Below are 25,163 nucleotides of genomic sequence, written 5' to 3'. Positions count from 1 at the left end.
TTAAAACAAACTCATATTGACAATAAAAACGAATAAAAACAGTCGGCTCTCAACACGCGATGTTCAAAATTCCCGCGCTGAAATTGACTAAGTGCAATGACGTAATGGTAATTTGTGCTCAATTGTCGTCAGTCTTCATTGTATGACTGGGACGTCATTGCACTTGACAATTTCGGCGCCCGGAAATTTTGAATATCGCGTTTGAGAGACGATTGTTTTTATTCGTTTTTATGGTCACTATGAGTTTGTTTTAAATACCACCACGTGATTCGTGCTTGATAAAGGCATAATGTTGTGAAGACTTATTACTACATTTGGTTTCATTTGATAGGCAAACATGCAAATGAGAACGTGTCTACATTTGTACAAAATTGTTTATTTTTTATTCCCCCTTCCACTACAGGAGATGGGTGTCGGTAAGACCAGCATTCTCATGAGATATAAAGACAACATATTCTTCAACGGATTAACAACAATTGGGTAAGCGATTTTAAACCGTCGGTTTATCAACCCAGTAATACGGTTTTCTTATAAATTCAGGTACCATTATGCACACCCCACCCCACCCACAGAAACAACACCCAACCTACTCATAGACATAAACACCCCACCCACACACACCCCCTCCAAACCGCATACCATAAACACAGTGGATAGTTATAGATTACCAGAGTGAAATTGTTTTGGGGGGGCACTCAACTTAAATTTTGGTAGGGGTGTGCGGCGCGGAGCGCCGAACTTTGGGAACTAAGAACTGATTTTCGGGCAAAATAGGGGCTTGAAGAACTGAAATTAGGGCCAAATTATAGGCTGTTGAGCTAAAATTTCTAAATTATTTCCAAATTTGAGCTTAAAGAGCTACAATTGTCAGAGTTTGAGGCTCAAAGAACTGGAGCAGATCCAAATGTGGGGCTTAAGGAACTGCCGGAGAGCCTGAAAAAGGGACCCTTGAGCGCCGCACATACCCGTACCACCTTAACATGTGAGTGCCCCCCCCCGGGCGCTTTTGTAAAGAAACTGTCATAATTATGCAAACATGGTAAGCGGTAAAAATATTCTTAGAGATATGCAATACAACTTATGGTTTCTTTTTTTTCCATAGCGCATCATATAGCAAAGTGAGATTGGCTGTTGACGGTATCACACATAGACTGATAGTTTGGGATACGGCTGGCCAAGAAAGGGTACGCATTATGAATTTCCTATTATTATAATGAAACTACAATTCTGGAGAAATATTTGGCGCACTTAATCAAATGAAATTTGTAAAGAAAATAATAAATGCGTATCTTATCAATTATTACAATAGTATTACAATAACGTCTGTCATGTATTTAAAGAACATTATGTGTATCATTTATATCACCCCGTCCGAGTCAAAATCAAAGATATCACTATTGTGGGCAAAGTAGCAAAATATTATGTTTTGACCAGTAATGAATGGGCAGAGGGTAACGGAGAGGGTATGCGCATGCAATGTGTGTCAACATTTTCCCAGGATTCAGGGTAGGCCTATATCAACAATCTGATGAGCAGTTGCACCGAAAATATATTATCTCAAAAATCAGGACATGTTAGCACATCTATGACACTAACAAAGGTGCCGAATCCTGAATTTTAATGATTTTTCAATCCTCCCGATGATCAAATCACTGAATGTGCCTTTTTAAAATAGGTCATTTCAGAACAGCTCTGAGGTCAATTTGAAGGGAGAGATGGTAACTACTAATGGAATGTACCACATATATTACGTAACACCTATATGATCTTATTCACTCTACAGTTTCGTTCCCTTGCACCTATCTATTACCGAGGAATCAGAGCCGCAATATTAGTATTCAGTGTTGATGACAAGGTTCGTATGCCTTTTCATTGTTACGAACTAAAAATGTTCAAGGCAAGAATTTAGTTTAAAGCTGAGTTCTGCAATACAAAAGCACAATGCAAAAACACTATATTATGTTAATATGTTATACAAGTCCAGAATTTGACTCACATTTTAGACATTTCATCTTTCGTGCGGAAGATTTCATCAGTAATGCGCCGATCCAGCCGCTGCACCATCTCTGGTCCTCTCACTCACATCCCCACGGTGTTTACTTGCTTGCAGTAGCTGATCGTATGCATGACTCGAAGAATAAGTTACTTCATCACGATTGATAACGTTATCCTCCCCCGCTTTCTGATCCACATGGCTTCTCTGATCCATTTTGTTTACATGAGTTTTTTTCTCTGTCATGTTTCGCAACAAAACTATGTCATAAATAGGAAGGGGCCAAATTCATCGACAAAGACTCATGTAAACAAACGCGATGGATCAGAGAAGCAATGGAAGATGAAACGTCTAAAACATGAGTAAAATATTCTGGGACTTGTACAACATAATCTGATATTTTATTTAATTTAGCTATATCAGTACTGATGAACTTATCCCAAGAGACACTGTATTATGATTTCAACATAATTGTTTTGATCACACATTATTCATGGACAATGCTAAATTAAAATCACAATGAATACAAACTTTTACAAATACTGGTTGTTTAATCTAAGTCCGGATCTTGATCCTTGTAGATTTAACTGATCCACTATCTCAGTCCTCCCTTGAAAGACAGACTTCAAAGTCCATTGGTTGCTCAGTTGTAATATTATCCCAGATACCACTGGAGACTTGAGAGTCATTGCAGCAATGTTAGTTGCTGGTGAACTCTCTATATATTGTTGGCGTCACTTGACAATGCACTCTTTATGGAGGAAGTACGAGCAATGTTCTGCTCCTTTTGATAGACAGAGTTCTTAAGCTGAGTCCAATGCACAGAACTTGAACATAACACGCTAAACTACTGTTGGTACACCTGGTAAAGATTTCCAACATCGATGTTCAACAATACAGAAAGATGTCCTCTGTCGCTTCTTTGAGTCGGTACTATTCATGACACAGCCTTTGCGTTGCAGTATTCTCCAACCAGAAATTCCAATCTTAGTATACCACTCGAGTTGTTGGCTAATTCTTCACCACACAATGGCTGAAAAAAAAAACAGGCTTGAAAGCCTTACATAATATTACTTCCATAATTGTTGGCCAGCCACTTTAAGTGGCTACATGCTTTGTGATGAACAATTTGTTTTCATTTCATATGGTTATAGGCCTACTTATTTTGTACGATTTATCATTCCACAGGAAAGTTTCAGAAATATTGTTGATTATTGGATGCCGGCCATAAAAGATCACGGGAGAAGTGAAAGACGAAATATCATCACTTGTTTAGTAGGTAACAAGGCAGATTTGAAACAACACAGACGCATTAGCACAGAGGAAGCTGAAACGTTTGCAAAAAGGACGGATTCAATTTATTTTGAGACAAGCGCCAAAACCGGAGACAACGTGGATCAGTTGTTTTTATCATTAGGTAACAGCATTGTCGTGACGATAAGATTATGTTGGGGGCATTAAAACGAATTAAAATAATGATCAAAGCTGATCTTATCATGATTAAAAAATGCATTTTTATAATCGTCATGCTGGTAAATAGCACAGTAATAAGAATTTGCACAAAATAATGAAGTGTCAGCACTTCCTTTTGTTCTTAAAATGTACGTTGCTTGCTTGATGGATGGGTGGATGCAGTGCTTACTTGATACTTGCTTGCTTTGCTTTGATTGAGTTGAGTTGAATTTCAATTTAATTTAATTGCATTTGATGGTCTTACATGCGCGTATTTTGGGGGGCGCCAGCCCCCAGGAGTCTAAATAGGGGCGGCAAAAACGAAGGGGCGGCGGAAGAAGAAAGGGCGTCAAAAACAGGGGCGGCAAAAATGAAGGGGCGGTAAAAGAATTATCAAAGAAAAAGGGCGCAAAAAATTGAAAAAGCATAAATTTTTTTTAAATGTTGCTTTTAGGGCGCTAGTGCCTAAAATCCTTTTTTTTTAATTATTTTTATTTATTTTTTTTTTTTGCTCTTCACTTTTTCAAACGACCGTGAAAAAAATTGGGTCAACCTTTTCGGGCTGTTAAGGAAGGGGCGGCAAAATTGTTTCTTCTTCAGCCCCCCGGGGTTGGGGCGGCCACGGTACGCCACTGTCTTTTGATGTGATGTGATTGATATGCTCATTGTTTGATTGATTGATTGTTTTGTTAACATTAACAGCTCGACGAGTAACATTAGAAATGGCAGAAGAGCAGACAGAACTTTCCTTCTCGATGCATTTAACGAATCAAGAATCTGAAGAAGTGGAACAAAGGAGCTGTTGTTGACTGGCTTGAACTTGTTTGTGTACTTTACCAGGACAATAAAATGGCCTGTGGATTTTAGTGGCAATAGGCGATTCCAGAAAATACATGCACACCCCTATAGAGGAGTTTGGATTTCCGGACTTTTTTGTGTAATCATGATTGTTGGAAATCCATAAGTGTCCAAAGACGAAAACATCCAGCAGAAAAAATATCGGAAATCCCCAATTTGAGTGGCTCATTTTGACAATTCTGTGGTTTTTCATTCCCAAGCTTTTTCTAGTAACATTGGCAACTGGAATTCCAGTCGGTTTCAGAAAGCAAACTAATTATAGTAATTAATCCGTACATTTCTTTTGTTCAAAAGTAGTGCCTCTATTGGGTGTGTGCACTTATTTCTCTGGCATAGCTCAATGATGACTATAGTTTCGGCAAATGGTATAAATGTGCTGCAGTCACATTGATGTCTTTGGAATGTTATATTGGATAAATACAGTATTCTGCGTGACCCCATTCTCGATAATGGCAAATCAACTTAATATAGGTCACTCGGAAAAGTGGTCCTTTGGTTAATTCCCGAAGAATTATAGTGATTTTACCTTCCATTATATTTCCCGGTGCTTTTATTTAATTATAAGGGCAGTTATTTGTGTCAACGGTTAAAATTTACAAAAAAACCGTACCTTCAGTACCCAATTGGCGTGTAACACTGGTATCTGGCGGGTAAGATGTAAAAAAGTACCTGCCCTGTCTGGTGGGCAATAATTGTAGGTAAGCATTAATTATTTCTTTGATAATTATTGATGAAGCTATCATCTAATTTAGTCTAGACCAATTTTTCCAATTTCTTTAATATTTATTGCTGGGGCAAAGTATAACAGATCCATTCGGCTCTTTCTGAACTATTTTCTTATGTCACTTCGTATTGGCTGAAACTATCCTAACCTATGGCAGTGATAGTGAAAAGTAAATGGTATTAAGAATAGACTAATGCGAACAACATGAACGATCTGATAGCAAATATATCAAAATTGGGCTGCACAATACGACCTCAGTTTGATTTGGGATCCATATTAATGACCCCCAAGTTGACAAATCTTAAAATTTCCAGGTGTTTTGGGGAACAAAATCTTCAATACGAAAGGTCACAGTTTTCATATGACGGATGGCTTTCCTCCTAGTTACATACACTTTAAGTACATGTTATTAGATTGATAAAGGGCACACACCACTAAATAATCGTCCCATTGAAATACACGGGAAAATACAAGAAAGTAAGTTTGTTTTTCTACCCCATGTAACAACATTTTTAATATTTTTATCAAACCAATGTCTTAAATAAAGATTAAACTTTTATTTAAATTTAATTTTTTGGGACAAGTTAAGACAAACTTGAGAGATACGAACTCCTGAACAGCGCCATCCCGAATTTCAGCCGACACGCTCGCCTCCTTACCAGTTCCGGCCATGATATTGTTCCGAGGGCCTATTACCCATGCACATTCGATTCAGAAAATTTTCTGAACAGATATGTAATGTTGAGCTCCTATTCTATCTTTTTTATCAAAACAACCAAGAGTCACTCAAATTTGGTTCCCTCGGGACGCCGATATATTTCGCATAGGTGCTATTTTTACCGGAACTATGAAAGGTTACACCAAATGCGGAAGGATTTAGTGTAGTGCACCCTTATAAGAAAAAATATTTTTGATATTCTTTATTTTTGGAATCAGTGGTCAACATCCTAAAAAGTGTAATTGCTTTTTATCGCTAGTCACTCCAAAGTTATAAAACAGGGCTCCAAACAAGCTCGGACTGAGTGAAAATATGATACTTTTCGCAATTTTCAGCATTCAAGGGCCAGAGCAACATTTTGACCATGTTAAACTGTATTTATAATCCCATTAACATCAGGAAAGTGACTTTGTTTACAAAAATTTATGTACAATCACAAATTTAAAATGACCGATAAGCGACATGTGATCATTCCCCCCCCCCCACTCTTAGATCATGCATAATATAAGGACGTGTCAATAGGCATGTGCCTTAAGTTGGGGGGGGGGGTGTTATGGGTAGATAGAACGGTAATTTGACACTCTAAAATGTTAAATTTCCAAGTTGCGTGTATTATTTTTGCAAGATCTAAAATTAAGAAACCCCATCATTAGAATTAATTGATAAATTTCTCTCTTGGGAATTGAACATTTGGTCATGAGATAAAAATGCCGTTATTTTGTCATCATTAGGCCATAATATAGTATGCTTTGACTTTAAATGTCTATTGAGACCCAATTAAAGGTTCAGTGATTATTTTCAAAACGGTTATAATTGAGTTTTGATCTTATAATTACATTTTGCATCAAAATAATTCCAAAGATGTTTCATTTTTTCAGCACCGAGATAACCAAAAGTGACCACTTCTATGATATTGGGGCCAAAATAGCTCAATTTCAAGCACGGTCTTAAATTGTCAATTCGACGGGACCTTGCGTTTTGAAGCTAATTTCTCGTGCGTTTAAGAATAAAATCGCGTATTTGTAGACGGAAATAGGAAAACAGACTTTTTTTCTTTGCAAAGACATCAGTTTCAGTCAAAAATCTCAACTTTTTGGCACTTAAATCAGGTATTAATCATGTCCATAGCATTTAAAAATGAGTCTTCGAAGGGCACACACCACTAAATAATCGTCCCATTGAAATACACGGGAAAATACAAGAAAGTAAGTTTGTTTTTCTACCCCATGTAACAACATTTTTAATATTTTATCAAACCAATGTCTTAAATAAAGATTAAACTTTTATTTAAATTTAATTTTTTGGGACAAGTTAAGACAAACTTGAGAGATACGAACTCCTGAACAGCGCCATCCCGAATTTCAGCCGACACGCTCGCCTCCTTACCAGTTCCGGCCATGATATTGTTCCGAGGGCCTATTACCCATGCACATTCGATTCAGAAAATTTTCTGAACAGATATGTAATGTTGAGCTCCTATTCTATCTTTTTATCAAAACAACCAAGAGTCACTCAAATTTGGTTCCCTCGGACGCCGATATATTTCGCATAGGTGCTATTTTTTACCGGAACTATGAAAGGTTACACCAAATGCGGAAGGATTTAGTGTAGTGCACCCTAAATATATATGAAATGGGTAACGGGCTCTCTGTAAAGGGATTGTATTTTCTTACATATAGCCCGTCACCCATTTCATCCACCTTGTGTAACCTTATAAACAAAATTTATTTTCTTTTGATTTTAAAAGCATTGCGTAACCTTAAATATACTGAAAATCTACAGATGGCGCCACATGGGATAAACTGAATAACAGTAATCTCTACACTAATGCGCTCAATATTTAATAGCACTTTAAGAATGTTGTTGAGTGCTTAATATTAGCACTTTATTAGAGAGACTGCCAGACTGGAGGTCAGCAATGCATGCCCATACGTTTTTACACGCCACCATACACTTCTGTGTGATACCGTCGTACGTCTAAATATGTAGACATTTTGGGGACTTGAAGTTGATTAATCCTGTATATTAACGACCCGTGCGTTTTTAAACATAAGCAGCATCCACTTGCATGCGTTTGGGCAGAAAACCGCACAGGAATCACAGTGTTACCGCATGTGTACACTCGTGCTTTTTTCTGGTGAACATGATGAACTTAGTGCATTTCCATATATTAAAATCATTCAAAACCACTGAAGTCTGATTCTATAAAATATAATTTACCCTCGGAGAATTGTGTGTGTTCACGATCGCGTGACGTACGTGTGTGTGAAACTATGGGTCAATATCATATTCTATTATTAGTGGTTGTGTTGCATGATAGTTAGACTACCATTTCTGTATTTTTGGCTGCAAGTTATATAATAATATGTAGAAATTGTACCGCGTACTAGAGGCACCAAATTTGGGCGCTCATACACGCCAGAGTTTATGCGAGATTACTTCTTTTATATATTAATTAATTGGTTTCACCACTACGTGAAGGATGTGTGAATATGAAGGTTTCGTTTTACTACACAGCGAGGACATGATCCGAAAATGGAAACTATGTATCGTAGGAGTAAGTACTGTATGATATTGTTATGTTCTCCAGTTTTTTATTAAATTAAAAAATGACTGAATAATAACTCATTTAGAAATTTATATTTACAATCAGTAGGTCACGATGAAATAAAGTATTCAAATCTATCATATTAAAGGAGTATTTCGTGATCCTAGCTTTTTATGACATTTTTCAGTAGATATCCACGAATTCCCAAAATTTCAGTTGATTTCTATTCTGCATTTGCGAGTTATGCATGATTATGTGCATTACACTGCTCCATAGACAATGTGTTGTAATTTCGTTCTGGTATACCAGAACGAAATTCAAATTTCACGATATCTTTGCTGAACGAATTAATCTGCAAGAAATTTTTTGTACATAAACATTATGTAGCCATGAGGTTTCCAGTGATATAAAAATCTTAACTTTTTTGAGAAAAGTGGGGGGATGATGCTGTAGATCACGAAATGCCCTTTTAAAAAACCAAGACACTTTTCAATTCATCAGCATAGAAATTGAGGGTTTCAACGTTCTCCATGCTGACTGCCTAGTAGCGATTCCCACCAAAAGTCAAGAAATGGCGCATGTAGATAATAATTATGGGAAGTTTACTCACCAACTGTTACCCTTGTAAATCATTATGTATATTAAAGAAATTGTGGAGATATCATGACCTTAATTTTCCCAGAGCAGTATCTCAGTTGTTGTTTTTTCAATGAAAGTGAAGGTATTGTCCATTTTCTTGACCGTAGGCTCCTAGCTACTCCTAGTGATTATGTGCCCCTTTTCTACTTAAGATTCAGTGGCTCTGAAAGGAACGATTCAAGTGGACTGTCCCTTGTCCATAGGTTGGTGGCTCTGAAAAGAGAGGTATCCCTTTCTTATAAAGATTCAGTGCTCTTAGAGCCGTTTAAGTGGACTGCATGCCCCTTTCTACTAAAGGGTTAATTTGGTGGCTATGAGAATAATCGATTATATTAGGTGCCTTCCCTACTAGCTCCTACTGAAGAGTTGGTGGCCGTAAAAAGGGGGCAGTATTCTTCAAAGATATCTTTCAGTAATCAAGTATATTACTTGCAAAATGAGAATCCAATTCCATTTGCAATATGTGTACCTTGATTTATTGATTTAAGAGACAATAATGTACCGTACCACATACTGAAGATATTGATCCCGTTTGTTCTCTCCCTTCCATCTAGGAGACAGGTGTCGGTAAGACCAGCATTCTTATGAGATATAAAGACGATGCATTTTTCAACGGATCAACAACCATTGGGTAAGCCCCGGGGGGTAAGCATTTAATCAGCATCATTATGGTTTCTTAATAATTATAATTTAGTTTTAGGAGCCAGTATGCTTGTAATTTCTGGATTTCTGCATATAGTTTAAACTTTCAATCCACTTCAATCTTTTGATCCACAATTACATAATGGTCGAATCCAACCAAAAGTGTCCACGGGCCAAGAATAAAAGTCCGAAATAAAAATGTCTCCACAATTTTTTCCTTTTGCCCATTGATTGATGACATATTGGCCTTATAGGAACCAAAAGTGCCATTACTAATCATGAAAAATAAATCCAGGACGTGTGATAGTAAATGTTCTATCAAAACCCAATGTTACCTACGAATACCACTAGGATGTTTTCACTATCGCAATACTGATCAACCTAAAACAAATGGAATATTCCCATTAACGCTTTTTTCGTGTAATGTAGACCACAGGGTGTCAGGAAAATGCTAGCTCATCCAGAAAATATTTGTTTTTATTTTTATAACGCGATCAATATGATCTTAGTCAATTTATGCTAGTTTATTTTTGAAAATGAAGTTTAGGTCAGTTTCTGTATTTTATTTATCAAATGAGTATGAATCAATTTACACATTGTATAAGAACGAGTAGGATATACGTTTTCAAGAATATTAGGAATTATACGCATACACCTAACGCTTTATACAATGAAAAGGTGAAGAAACCCGGGTATTCGTAGGTAACATGAGTGATTTAACAATATCTATATTGAGTTTTGAGGTTTAGATTTTGCTATTATGGTAATGAATTAATAAAATGGTAGTTTTTAGATCTCTTTCAGATGGTACGTCCAAATGAATAAATGCTATTACCTTAGATCAACAAATTTTTGATGCTTTTGGCAAGATTTTGACCACTTCATTTTGATATACAAGTAGTTAATCAGCAATTTTACATGATAAATAATTGTTGAATGAATCCGTATATGGGTAATAATAGTGTCCCGGGGTACCGCTTAAAGTTTTGACAATTAATTTCCATTGGTAGGGACACTTCATTACACATGTCATGTATTATGCTGTATTCGTAAGTAACATTTCAGTATTTGTAGGTAAGAATTAGACTTTTGGTGGATATCGCAATCAAAACTTCATTTTATAAAGCACTTTGAATGTATTATTTTCTTTATGTGCGTTTATTGATACTTTAGACCCTATCATGTATTAATAATGTCGGTTTACAGCGGTTGAAAGAGGATTGAAGTAAGAAACAAAGGCACTAAAGTGACTTTAATTTGCTTAATTGCACACAAATCGCTTAAAACCGTTATTGCAGACTTGTGAAGTCCATCTTGGAGTCAGTTACGCCTTGTGGCCTTTCGTTTGAGGGCAACTACAATTAGCTTTATACCAGGGTCCATCACTGTGTTGTCTAGATCATGAGACAATGAGAACAGTCGTTTTTTCCATGGTATTCGTAGGTAACCTTAGAGAAAACGTCAAAAGTTACCTTCGAATAAATCAATTTGGACACAAATTACTCAGAAACCAGAAGGTCGGTAAACATTTAAAATGAAGCACACATGACAGTTGACAAATCCAAGTATTTATCCCTTCTAATCTTCTTTGAATCTGATTTTTCTTTGAAATGAGCAGACCGTCGTCTATTTCAGTACATATTTTTCAACAATTAAGCCGTATTCAGTTTTGCATGGTGGGCATGTATGTGAATTAGCAACTTTCATTGACATATGATTTGATAGCAAACGTACAGGCCTTCGTTATGTACCAATATGGGCATTGGCATGAATGGCGTTGTTTCACAATACTGTCATGATGTCAAATTGTATTCGTAGGTAACATTCGGTTACCGAAATTTACCTACGAATACTTGCTTTTTTTATTGTTGACATCTCAGAAATATTTAAACGCAGGCTATTGAAACTTGGTAGAAATAAAGAGTGTATTACCCTGCACCTATTGCTTAACTATTGTTTACTATTCTCTCACTTTGTGGAAATGACACAGCTTTTAACATGTATTCGGTGGTAATGCATATTTTTTACCAAACCTACCTTTGTGCCATTTAGAATTTCTGGCAGCTAAACAAAATAATAAAGATGTCCGAATGCGATGCATTTCAGTATTGGACATATCAAAGCTTGTATCAATTGCGCATTTATTAGTGATTTCCATTTTTTAAAGATATATCTAGTGCTATGAAAAATTGTATTCGTAGGTAATGTAAAAAAATACCACTCAAAAATTATCACAAAAATTCATAATTATGTACAAATATGTGAAAAATTGAACAGGCAATCTTTGAATACACACCTTTCAGGAAATCAATTTAGATTCAATCTAATGACTTCTTTTCATAACTGATTTAGATGTTTTTAAAAATACCTTAAGAAATATTTTGAAAAAATGGGTAAAAATAGCATGTTTTGGGGTCTCTGTGTCTAAGTTTTTCACAGAAGGGGTCTTATTATATATGGCGCGAAGCGTATGATCAAGGCGAATAAACACAATACAAAAACGAATGCCAATTGATTAATACTTTTAAGTTATGACCCTGAACATGCCGTGTACACTTTTCGTTGGATTCGACCATATATATTAAGGTATAGTTTCATATTATTTATTCATTTAATACTTCTTCATCTTACTAACAATTTCTGCATTTAGTGAAAAGGTTATTAGGGGAGTGAGAATGGGGCATATCCCCATGCCACTGTGGCACCGTCACTGGGAAGAGTACATGTACTGACCACATTACATTGATTTTGTTCACAGAATACAGCAAATTAAACATCACCAACTGAAACGGGGGACACATGCATGCATTTACTAACGTTTGGTTATTGTGGTAACGCAATACTTCCTGTGTTGTGGATGTATGAAAACAGTTTTGAGGAAATATTATGGCTACATTCTTTGTATTAGTGCATTATGAAACAAACAGCAAACATATCAGTCAATAGCTCTCTATGACAGGGACTGTCCCCGTCCATGTGCTTTTCAGTTAAGTAAGGATAGTATGAGTTTTAGTGTTGTTAATTTCAACCATAAGAACAATAGAGTATGGAGTCAATTTCCCTCTCTGGATCATAAAAAGTCCCAAATAAAACACGTGACTGCTTGAATGTTCCTGTTCCAAAATTCCTAAGTTGAACTAAATGATCACGTGAAAATCCTCTCTGTTACTATTAAATATTACCTCATATTTTTGGAAAATAAAAAAAATAAAAATTAGACCGAAATCCCCGGGGGGGCACTCAACTTTTGTGACGGTATGTGCCTGTCAATAGGCCCCCTCTTTTGAAGTCGACTATACCCGATGACCCCCTTTTTTTTAAAGTCATACCCGATGACCCCCCTTTTTTTAGTTAGTTGCGGCTACCCAATGACCCCCTTTTTTTGGTTGCGGCTACCCAATGACCCCCTTTTTTTCTAGATTTTCTAGAATAGCATCATCAAAATGCCAAAAAATAATGCCGAAACTTTCAAATTTTGCTCAATTTTTTCAAAATTATGCCGAAATTTTCAAAATTTTGCTCAATTTTTTCAAAATTTTCTACCCGATGACCCTTTTTTTGAAATCCTATACTCAATGACCCCCTTTTTTCAAAATGTTATACCCAATGACCCCCTTTTTTATTTTGTTTGTACCCAATGACCCCCTCTTTTAAAATAACGCTTTGTGCCCGATAGGCCCCTACTTCGCGACGCCGGTAGGCACATACCCGTCACTTCTAAAGTTGAGTGCCCCCCCCCGGGCCGAAATCCCACCCGATAATACTCAGCTATACTGCTCGGATAAAACTTCAGCCTATCTTTGACTCATTGGAACGTCCGAAACTCTACCCTGGTCTGCCAAGGTCAAATGAACTCTGCGCGGCAAAGGTAGCGGCGAAGAACTTGTTGTAACCACGAAAGTGTGTGATGACTTTATTCAGTACTGTATTAGAGAAATGCAATATAACTAAAAATGTTTTGTGTTGTTTTTCCTTTGTATGTTGCAGCGCAGCATATAGCAAAGTGAAGTTGGATGTAGACGGGATCACACACAGACTGGATGTTTGGGATACTGCCGGTCAAGAAAGGGTACACAGTTATTAATTACATATTATTATATGAAACTACATTCCTCAACAAATATTTTGCACGCTTGCTTAAATGTTATTGTCATGATTGGCAAAAAAACCAAATAAAAAAAACAAAAAAACAAACAAAGAAGCAAACAAAACAAAAACAAAAACAAAAAACAATAGGCTATATGCATCTTGCAGGCAGCTGGGTCTAAAAATGGGTTTTCCCTCTATGGACAAAAATAGCCCAATTTTAGCCTTTAGATAAAACAATTTCATGTAAATAAAACCAAATTTTACTCACTAGTTTGACGGTTTCGCTTTTCATGGACGAAAAGCATCATCAGAATATTGATTGATGATCACTTTAGTGAGTAAAATTTGGTTGTGTTTACATGAAATTGTTTTATCTATTTATCTACAAACCTGATGAATCTTTTCAGTAATTTTAGCCTTTGTATGGCATTAAGGTGGTACTACACCCCTTGATAAATTTTGTGACTAATTTTGCATTTTCTCAAAAAATACCTGGTAACAAAAGTTATGTTTATTATAGGGGCAAGGAATCCAATTACTTCACTGAAATTTCAATGATTCAAGACAAGTGGTTCATTATATTGTGATGTGCCCTGAGTAATTTGATTTAATTTAATTATTTAACTTTGTTTACAAGCTGAAAGTATTTCATGAGATGGGAAACCCCCTTGTACGTGCAAGATAATGGTGTGGAAAGTCGTTTTGAATTCCCCAAATTATTGTAAACAAAGTCAGAGCTATGTTTAGAACTTGGAAAGCCCCAGTTCATTATTGCACCATCAGGAAAACCCCCAGGAAGTGATGTAATGTGAAAGGTGAATGTGTATAATTAATCTTGGGAAATCCCAAGATTGCAGCAATGTTGTGAAAATGTGATTGAAGTAATGGTTTATTTATAGATGATGGGTTTTTGCATGAGTACTGATATAAAAAGCTTGAGGCTTTTGTTGGGACTTTACAGAATGCCATGGGAGATTGAAAACTCCACATGTGTGTGATGGTCTTCGTGCTTCAAAAAGGAAGTTTTAACCAGTTTATATAGCCAATAATTGAGCTAATTTTAATACAGCAACGAAGAAGACAGCGAGCACACAAAAGTGCTCTTCCTCATCAAAGGATTAAAAGTTCTTCTGTCAAATTGCTGGAGTTTGCTGGGTTTGTGAAGGCCACGCATCTGTCAAAAAACAGCGGAGCTGTGTTAAAGAAACCTGTTCCCTGGTGAAAGAGAGAATGGTGAAAGAAACACCATATTTGGAGATAGCAGCGCAAGGAGATACATTCGTGGAGATAGCAGCGCAAAGGAGATTGGAGGAAGCATCATCATTTTCGTATGAGGATTTTATGTGCAAGGATTTATAAATGCAAGTGTACGATGGAATTCGCTGATTTTCGCAGAACAAGTGAATAAGGATATATTACATCAGTCGTCCAGAACATTGCAAGAACTCTAGGATCACCAACAAGAAGACACAGCTGGTTAAGTACTGATATAGTAAAACTGTCATTGTGTGATTTTATTGTATATGCGATATTGTTATTATATGTACCAATCATACTCTGTTTTCAATTAAAGACTTGGATTATGTTAGCTTAAACAAACAGTGTATTTTGTGTTGTGCATTCGTGTGAGTTCGGGAAAAAGGTGATTTTGGCCTTGAGTCAGGTACGACTCGTAACAAAATTGGGGGCTCGTCCGGGAAAATACACTGTAAAAAAGTTAACATTAATTTACGGAGTCTTAAAAGTGAAAGTACAGTATGGCAGAGTTCAAAGCTGAAGAGTTTCTTGAAACTATAGATTGGGAGAAATTTGATAAGTTGAAGAAGCCTGATTTATTAGCACTTGCCAAACATTATGACTTGAAAGTAAAGCAAACTACAAGAAGACAAATAATCAAAAATGTCTTGATTGAGGTTTTAGTTGATGAAGAGTATTTTGATGAATCCATTTTGGGCAAGAGAAAAGAGGTCGAAACTGAAATCGGTGGGGACTCTGCAGTTAAATTGAAAGAGTTGGAAATTCAATTAGAACTGAGGAAAATAGAAATGGACCAAAAAGAAAAACTGGAAATGATCAAGTTAGAGAATGAAAATAAAGAAAAACAAGAAAGGCTAGATATGGAAAAACAGAAAATGTTTATTGAAGAAAAGGAAAAGGTGGCAAAATTGGAACTTGAGAAACAGAAAATGGCAATGGAAGACAAAGCGCGCCATGAAAAGATGGCGCTGGAAGCACATTTGAAAGAAAAAGAAATTGAGTTTGAACAAGAGAAGTTAGCAAAACTAGGTGACAAATACTCATCAAGTTTCTCCTCAAAGTCAAAGTCAGGGTTTGATGTTACAAAGTATGTAAAGCTTGTGCCTAAATTCAAAGAGAAGGAAGTTGACGAGTACTTCCAACATTTTGAAAAGGTAGCTACAAATTTGAAATGGCCTCCAGAGCATTGGACCCTACTGTTACAAAGTAGTTTTGTGGGAAGGCCAGGAAACTTACTCAGCTCTACCAATAGAGAAGTGTAATGATTATGAAGAAGTTAAACAGGCAGTCCTTAAGGCCTATGAGCTGGTGCCTGAAGCATACAGACAAAAGTTCAGAGATTCAAGAAAGCAAGCAGATCAAACCCATGTAGAATTTGCTAGAGTGAAAGAACAAATGTTTGACAGGTGGCTTGGTTCAAAAGAAGTCAAAGATGATTTCGGCCAACTTAAGCAATTGGTTCTTATAGAAGAGTTCAAGAAATGTGTCCACGTTGACATTAAAACTCATTTGGATGAAAGCGCTAGCAAAATTAAGACGCTAAATGAGGCGGCGACAATGGCGGACGACTATGGCTTAACTCACAAATTGAATGGGAGTAGATTTAGTCATAACAGAAGTTATTCAAACAGGTTCAGCCATAATCAACCTAGAGCAAATCAGGGTGGTACACAAGAAGTGAAACCTCAGTCTAATTCACAGCATAGTGCTGGTGGTAGAGGGACCCCAGGGAGTTCAGGTAACAGAGCAAAATTTGGGACTGAATTTAAAGCCAAAGTAACTTGTACTCATTGTAAGAGACCAGGGCATACGATGACCCAGTGTTATTTCTTAAAAGGCAGACAAGACGCACAAAAACAGCAGCAAACTGCTAGTAATACTGTAGGATGTGCAGTGTCACTTGAGTCAAAGAAACAAGTCAGTCAAATCAAGAAACAAGAATTCCCACAAAAGGGAGGTGAGACAGACAAGGTGTGTGAAGAATTTGAACCATTGTGTTAGAGGGAGTAGTATCACTTGGTGAGAATGGTAGTCCAAAGCCCATCAAGATTGTGCGAGATACGTGTTGTGCACGGTCTATGATTCTGGAAGGAACTTTGCCCTTTAATGAGGCTAGTTCAGCAGGTAATGCTTTGATCCAGGGTATTGGGATGGAAATAATTAGTGTACCTCTCCACAAAATTAACTTGACATCTGACTTGGTTTCTGGTCCTGTAACCATAGGAGTTAGACATGAATTGCCAGTCAAAGGAGTGTCCATGTTGCTAGGAAATGACTTGGCAGGGGGGAAGGTTTTTCCTGACCCAATAGTCACAGATAAGCCCTGTTTACAGGATGATAATAGTGAGGAAGAGGAGATATTTCCTGCATGTGCAGTGACACGGGCAATGAGTAAGAAGGCCTCATTAGAAACAATTGAGGACAACCAAATTGATGACATAGGCTACAATTTGGAAGACACTTTTGTGTCAAAGTTGAATGAGAAAGAAGATAAACTTCCTTCTCCAGGGGATAAAAGACCCTCAAAATGACACAGCCTCTGAGCATGAACAAATTGAGGAAACCATGAAAGACCCATTAAGTCATGACAAGCTAATTCTGGAGCAACAAAATGACCCAGAACTCAAAGAGATCAATCAAAGGGCATTGACCCTAGAAGAAGCAGAACAAAATTCTGTCTGTTTTTACAAACAAGATGATGTGCTAATGAGAAAATGGCGCCCCTTGATGCACCTGCCGATGAAGAGTGGAAGGTAGTGCACCAAATTGTGGTACCAAAAGTCTACCACACTGAAGTTATTAACATAGCACATGATAGTCCCATGGCAGGGCATTTGGGTGTTAAGAAAACTCATGAAAGAATTCTGAGACATTTCTGGTGGCCCACTCTCAGAAAAGATGTTTCTGAATATTGCAAAACATGTCACATATGCCAAGTAGTAGGGAAGCCAAATCAGAAAATACCTCCTGCTCCATTAAAGCCAATTCCAGCCTTTGATGAACCATTTAGTAGGGTTATTATTGATTGTGTAGGCCCCCTACCAAAGACTAAGTCAGGTAATCAATACCTTCTGACAATTATGTGCGCGTCAACACGCTTTCCTGAAGCCATACCCTTGAGAAATATTAAAGCAGTGACTATAGTGAAAGCTTTAACTAAGTTCTTCACATTTGTGGGGCTCCCCAAGTCCATACAGTCAGACCAAGGATCAAACTTTACTTCTGGAGTATTTCAGCAGGTCATGTATCAATTAGGTATAGAACAGTATACCTCAAGTGCTTACCATCCAGAATCACAAGGTGCATTAGAAAGGTTCCACCAAACATTGAAAAACATGATCAGAACATACTGTTTGGAATTTCAGAGGGACTGGGATGAGGGAGTACACTTGTTGTTGTTTGCTGCTAGGGAAGCTGTTCAGGAAACTTTAGGATTTAGTCCTTTTGAGTTAGTGTTTGGACACACAGTGCGCGGGCCCTTAAAGTTGTTGAAAGAAAAGTGGCTCAATGAGAAATCAGATATCAATTTATTGGATTATGTCTCCAATTTTAAGCATAGGCTTAACAGAGTAACTGATATTGCCAAAGAAAACTTGAAACAGGGTCAGGCCAAAATGAAACAATGGTATGATAAACATGCCAAAGAGAGAGTGTTCAAACCAGGTGACAAAGTTCTAGTACTGTTTCCAATTCCAGGACACCCATTACAAGCCAGATATCATGGCCCATGTGAAGTAGAGTCAAAAGTGGGTGAAGTAGATTATATTATCAAGACTCCTGGTAGACGCAAGAGCAGGCAGTTATGCCACATAAATATGCTAAAAGAGTATGTTAAAAGAAGTGACAGTGGCATTTCAAAACCTGTGTGTACAGTAAAACATGCTGATAATGTAGACAAACATGCCGATGTAGACAGAATCGCCAATGTAGACAAGAGTAAAGATGACAATTCTGATGTCACATGTGACCAGGATAAAGAGCTGGAGCACAAAGAGTATAATGTAAAATTGAACAATTCTGATGTGCTCACTAATTTGGACTCAAAGTTAGGTCATCTTTCTCAAGATCAACAAAGTCAAATTGCAAATTTGATTCACAAATTTGACAATATATTTCCTGATACGCCAAGTAGAACAAATGCTGCATTTCATGATGTAGATGTTGGTGATACAAAACCAATCAAGCAGCATCCTTACAGAGTCAATCCATTGAAAATGGAACATCTCAAAAATGAGATTAATTATATGCTAGACAATGATATCATAGAACCAAGTAGTAGTGAGTGGAGTTCACCATGTATTCTTGTTCCCAAGCCTGATGGTTCATACCGATTGGTCGCAGACATGAGAGCTGCAAATGTTCATTCAAAGACAGACTCGTACCCAATTCCAAGAATTGATGATTGCATAGACAAAATTGGGAATGCAAAATTTGTTAGCAAATTTGATCTTTTGAAAGGGTACTGGCAGGTTCCACTCACAGACCGTGCCAAAGAGATTTCTGCTTTTTGTACACCGTTTGGTCTTTACCAATACAAAGTCATGCCATTTGGGTTGAAAAATGCACCTGCAACCTTTCAGAGAATGGTAAATCAAATTGTGGCAGACATAGAGGGATGTGAAGCGTATGTAGATGATTTGATTGTTTATAGTCAAACTTGGGAACAACACATGAAACAACTCCATCAATTGTTTAAGAAGCTGTCAGAAGTACAATTGACAGTCAACCTGGTAAAAAGTGAGTTTTGCCATGCCACAGTCACATACTTGGGATATGTTGTAGGTCAAGGTCAGGTGAAACCTATCAAAGCCAAAGTTGAAGCAATTGAGCAATACCCCACACCTGTAAACAAGAAGGCACTCATGAGATTTCTAGGAATGGTTGGCTATTATAGAAAGTTCTGTCCAAACTTTTCAGAGATAGCAAGTCCTTTGACTGATTTGTTGAAGAAAGATGCAAAATTCATTTGGTCAGAACAGTGTGAAAATGCTTTTCACAAAGTCAAATCAATACTCATGAGTTCACCAGTGCTTACTGCACCTGATTTTCAGAAGCAGTTCAAGTTGACTGTTGATGCCAGTGACATAGGCTGTGGAGGTGTTGTGATGCAAGAGGGTGAAGATCAAATAGATCACCCCATTTGTTACTTTTCAAGGAAATTCAACAAGCACCAGAGAAATTACTCCACAATTGAAAAGGAGTGTCTAGCATTGCTATTAGCATTGCTACATTTTGATGTGTATTTGGGTACCACAGTATACCCTGTGCTTGTTTTCACAGATCACAATCCCTCACCTTCATCAACAGGATGAAGAACAAAAACCAAAGACTGGTGAGGTGGAGTTTGACCTTGCAAGAGTACAATCTGGACATCAAACATATTAAGGGAAAAGACAATGTAATGGCTGATGCCCTGTCCAGAATTGCATAAAACCTGACAAACAAAAATTTCCTTTAAAAGGGAAGTTGTGTGTGACAAGTAGTCACTGTGTATGATGATTGATGAGTTAAATACTCAAAGTTGACAATATGTTGAAGTTGATGTAAAAGAAGAAAACATTTAAGAAAGTTTTCATTACATTCGAACTTTCTTCTTTTAAGGGGAGGTGTGATGTGCCCTGAGTAATTTGATTTAATTTAATTATTTAACTTTGTTTACAAGCTGAAAGTATTTCATGAGATGGGAAACCCCTTGTACGTGCAAGATAATGGTGTGGAAAGTCGTTTTGGAATTCCCCCAAATTATTGTAAACAAAGTCAGAGCTATGTTTAGAACTTGGAAAGCCCCAGTTCATTATTGCACCATCAGGAAAACCCCCAGGAAGTGATGTAATGTGAAAGGTGAATGTGTATAATTAATCTTGGGAAATCCCAAGATTGCAGCAATGTTGTGAAAATGTGATTGAAGTAATGGTTTATTTATAGATGATGGGTTTTTTGCATGAGTACTGATATAAAAAGCTTGAGGCTTTTGTTGGGACTTTACAGAATGCCATGGGAGATTGAAAACTCCACATGTGTGTGATGGTCTTCGTGCTTCAAAAAGGAAGTTTTAACCAGTTTATATAGCCAATAATTGAGCTAATTTTAATACAGCAACGAAGAAGACAGCGAGCACACAAAAGTGCTCTTCCTCATCAAAGGATTAAAAGTTCTTCTGTCAAATTGCTGGAGTTTGCTGGGTTTGTGAAGGCCACGCATCTGTCAAAAAACAGCGGAGCTGTGTTAAAGAAACCTGTTCCCTGGAGAAAGAGAGAATGGTGAAAGAAACACCATATTTGGAGATAGCAGCGCAAGGAGATACATTCGTGGAGATAGCAGCGCAAAGGAGATTGGAGGAAGCATCATCATTTTCGTATGAGGATTTTATGTGCAAGGATTTATAAATGCAAGTGTACGATGGAATTCGCTGATTTTCGCAGAACAAGTGAATAAGGATATATTACATCAGTCGTCCAGAACATTGCAAGAACTCTAGGATCACCAACAAGAAGACACAGCTGGTTAAGTACTGATATAGTAAAACTGTCATTGTGTGATTTTATTGTATATGCGATATTGTTATTATATGTACCAATCATACTCTGTTTTCAATTAAAGACTTGGATTATGTTAGCTTAAACAAACAGTGTATTTTGTGTTGTGCATTCGTGTGAGTTCGGGAAAAAGGTGATTTTGGCCTTGAGTCAGGTACGACTCGTAACAAAATGTTAAGAAGTGAAGTACATTCTAGCGGTACCTCTTTTCTTATAATAAATAACGTATTGCTTGTCCAGGATGGCACTTCTTGACATGTCGTCTTCATTCAATTTGAAGGGAGAATTCAATATATTTGCCGTAACATGCACAAATGTGATTACTTTAATACTCTATAGTTTCGTTTACTTGCCCCTATCTACATGATCTATATTTTGAAGGGGGGAGCTGGTAAGAACTCAATACATTTGACGTAACATGCACTCATGTGATGTGATTCCCTGTGCAGTTTCGTTCCCTTGCACCAATCTACTATCGAGGATGCAGTGCAGCAATATTAGTATTCAGTGTTGACAATATGGTTCGTATGTCTTTTCATTGGCATTAGATATGTCTAAGTCCAGAACCACCTTAACCATATTAACCCGAGTTCAAGCAACAACATAGCACAAAGAGTACACTATTATTATTTTAACACAATTGTTTTAATTGTACAGTATTATTGGACAATGCTAAATAATATTTAAAATCACACTGATTTATGAACAATTACAAATACTAGTTATTACTCTAAATATCTTGATCCTGTTGACCTTGCAGGTTGCTGACCCACTATCTCAGTCTTGACATACCTCAGAGTCCCAACAATGTTCAGTTGTAATATTATCGCAGAGTCCACAGAAGACTTGAAAGTCACTGTAGCAATGCTGGTGCATACTATAGTTGATGTCTCCCCGGGATGTCTCCTGACAATGCACACCTTATTATGCTTTATTTCTCATGTTTATGTAGCAAATGCGAGCAATGTTCTGCTCTTCTTGACACAAAGTTGACAGACAGCGTTCTTAAGCGGACTCCAACATTAAACTCCAATCCCGACTCCAATCAGCTTGTTGGTAACGATTTACTAGTCGCTTCTTTGAATCTACTACCTTCACGAACTGACGCAGGCGTTGCGTTGCAGTTTTCTCCACCAGAAATTCCAGGAATGCCTGACATAATAATTACTGACTCTATTGGTCAGCTGATAGCTCGTGAAATCTGACTGATTGCTTTCAAGTGGCTATACATGGACTACGATTAACAAAACAATAACACACTTCTGCTTAATATAGTTTATATTTATTTGATGTACGATTTATCAGGCCCTCTGATTTATTATTCCACAGGAAAGTTTTAGAAAAGTTGTTGATTATTGGATGCCGGCCGTAAAAAATCATGGAAAAAATGAAAGACGAAATATCATCACTTGTATAGTTGGTAACAAGGCAGATTTAAAACAACACAGGCAAATTAGCACAGAGGAAGCTGAAACATTCGCAATAAGGACGGATTCAATTTATTTTGAGACAAGTGCCAAAACCGGAGACAACGTGAATCAGTTGTTTTTAACAATAGGTAAACAAATCATCGTCATGATAAGATTATATCTGGGCATTAAAACGAATATTAAGATGATGTTCTTTTTGTTTTGTAGCTTACAAATACACTTACGTCAATGCATTGTAATAACATATCACATGTGAATTTTATTAACATCAATTTTAAACAATGCACAATTCAAACGTAATGGTAGTAAAGAGTCCAATAATATTAATTTATACACAATAATGAGGTATCAACACTTACTTTTGTTCTTAAAATATGACTTGCTTGCTTGATGGATGGATGGGTGGATTGAGTGCTTACTTGATGCTTTCTTGCTTTGATTTGACCTGATTTGATTTAGTTAGATTTGATTTGAGTTGAATTGAATTGGATTGGATCTGATCTAATCTAATCTGATTTGATTTGATTTGATTGATTGACTGATTTTTATTTGTTAACATTAACAGCTCGACGAGTAACGTCAGAAATGTCAGAAGAACAGACAGAACTTTCCTCCTTGATCCATTTAACGAATCAAGAATCTGAAGAAGTGGAACAAAGGAGCTGTTGCTAAGGGCCATCCAGACGCCGAATATATACGATGTAGAATATTCGTTCACCAACTATTCGTTATTCAATCTAATTCAATTCATTTTTATTTTCTAACGAATGTGTGTTGACTGAAACTCACTTATATGTTATGTCGAATGGCTGGTGGAAATGTATTATCGATTTTACGTCATCAAACATTCGTTAGAAGTTAAACATAACTGGAAATAGAATGGGAATTATATTATATAATGAAGACATGATGAATCGAATATTCTACATCCACTAAACATGCTAAAAGTCTGTAGCGGCTCTTTTGACTGGACTGACACTAACCCGAGAAAATAACAAGTGTACCCAGAACAGTACCAGAATAATAAATGCCCTATGGATTTCAGTGACAATGGGCTACAGTCACGATGGTTGGAACTTCATGCTTTTATGCGAAAACAATTAGCAGAAAATTAGTTCAAATCGGAAACCCTCGATTTGGGAGGCTGATATGGGCACAATTCCGCGATTTTTCATTCATTTAATTGAATTTACAAGCTTTCTTCAGTAACATCGGCAACTGGAATTCCAGTCGTTTCCTGTATTATATTATCATGATTATAGGGGTGTCAAATATAGCAATCCGAATCTTTTAGTTAGGTTTCACTGCAAATAAAAGTCAAATTTTAATATTTTTGCAATTTGAGAGGACATGGGCTAAAACATGCAATTTTGCATGTTTTCTTATTGTAGTCACAAAATTCTAAGCCTTGGCACAAGTATTCAAAATCTGCTCAAAATTTTAATATTTTATGTTGTTTTTGATAAATGGGTATGAAAAAGATTAAAAAATGTGTTTTCGAAAAAAATTAGAATGCATAACTTTATTTCCCAAAATTGACCGAACTTAAAGATTTCACTTTCATTGCTAGTCAGAACTAATTAAAGGATTCGGATTAAGGGTAGCCGAGAGTTTTTCATGCGCTTGATTTCAGAGGGGCGTAAGTTCATAACAGAAACAGCCATGCAGAAAATGAACAAGCGTACTGGGACGTAGGCCTACTTTACAATAGAATATTGATCCACGGTCAAGACATGAAACTTGGCTTAGCTCGTGCCCGGAGCTCGTGAGTCGGGGGCGGGCGGGGGGTGTCATGAGGGGCGGCATGCCGGGTCGGATGCCGAGGGGGGCACAAGCCGTTTTCGGCAATTTTCATAAGGATTTTATAAATTTTAAATCAACATCAACAACAGTATCAAAAAGCAATTATTTGCAAATCGAATTTGGGAAGAATATTCAAAAAGACAGACTTAGCAGGCCTACAAATTTCTGAATTATATAAAGTGAAAAACAATCAATCACGATTCACTGCAGTCAGCGAATCAATCAAATAAAACTAAAAAGAAAGGAACAAGAAAGAATAAAGAAATAGTGAAAAAGAGAAAGAAAGAGAGAGAGAGAAAGAAAAAGAACGACAAAGAAAGGAAGAAAGAGAGAAAGAAATAAAAAAAAATGAAAAAAGAAAAAGTGAAAGAAAAGAGGAAAGAAAGAAAGTAAAAATGAGAAAAGAGAAAAAAAAGGAAAGAAAATTCAGCCACACGGGGACTCGAACCCACAAAAATTGTTCATAACAGATTC

General features: G+C 36.9%; 2 protein-coding genes across 3 annotated transcripts; both read left to right on the top strand.

Annotated features, from left to right (window-relative positions):
• The first annotated feature begins 1,028 nt into the window (after positions 1-1,028).
• LOC140172799 (uncharacterized) lies at positions 1,029-4,594 on the top strand. The gene is made up of 5 exons (XM_072195926.1): positions 1,029-1,039; positions 1,103-1,184; positions 1,784-1,855; positions 3,182-3,410; positions 4,148-4,594. Exons 1-5 carry the CDS (start codon positions 1,029-1,031, stop codon positions 4,252-4,254), a joined length of 501 nt encoding a protein of 166 aa, XP_072052027.1. The 3' UTR covers positions 4,255-4,594.
• Positions 4,595-7,975: 3,381 nt separating this feature from the next.
• On the top strand, positions 7,976-24,939 carry LOC140136315 (ras-related protein Rab-22A-like). 2 transcript variants are annotated; one of them, XM_072158041.1, is made up of 6 exons: positions 7,980-8,302; positions 9,487-9,563; positions 13,562-13,643; positions 21,906-21,977; positions 22,786-23,014; positions 23,452-24,939. In XM_072158041.1, the coding sequence occupies exons 1-6, from the start codon at positions 8,228-8,230 to the stop codon at positions 23,556-23,558; spliced, it is 642 nt and encodes a 213-aa protein (XP_072014142.1). In that variant the 5' UTR covers positions 7,980-8,227; the 3' UTR covers positions 23,559-24,939. The 2 variants fall into 2 exon arrangements, with proteins under 2 accessions (XP_072014143.1, XP_072014142.1); XM_072158042.1 differs by lacking the exon at positions 21,906-21,977 and having other exon boundaries at positions 7,976-8,302.
• Positions 24,940-25,163: the final 224 nt, after the last annotated feature.

Source organism: Amphiura filiformis, chromosome 16 (genome assembly GCF_039555335.1).
Source record: "Amphiura filiformis chromosome 16, Afil_fr2py, whole genome shotgun sequence".
Lineage (NCBI taxonomy): Eukaryota > Metazoa > Echinodermata > Ophiuroidea > Amphilepidida > Amphiuridae > Amphiura > Amphiura filiformis.
Note: the sequence above shows the minus strand (reverse complement) of the source record. Positions and strands in the feature narration are given on the sequence as shown.

Bases quoted from the DNA above. Each gene is read 5' to 3' on its own strand.
- LOC140172799 (XM_072195926.1), top strand. The intron at 1,185-1,783 runs GTACGCATTATG...TTCACTCTACAG, and splicing joins ATACGGCTGGCCAAGAAAGG to TTTCGTTCCCTTGCACCTAT. The intron at 3,411-4,147 runs GTAACAGCATTG...TAACATTAACAG, and splicing joins TCAGTTGTTTTTATCATTAG to CTCGACGAGTAACATTAGAA.
- LOC140136315 (XM_072158041.1), top strand. From the start codon at position 8,228: ATGTGTGAATATGAAGGTTTCGTTTTACTACACAGCGAGGACATGATC. The intron at 8,303-9,486 runs GTAAGTACTGTA...CCTTCCATCTAG, and splicing joins GGAAACTATGTATCGTAGGA to GAGACAGGTGTCGGTAAGAC. The intron at 9,564-13,561 runs GTAAGCCCCGGG...TGTATGTTGCAG, and splicing joins AACGGATCAACAACCATTGG to CGCAGCATATAGCAAAGTGA.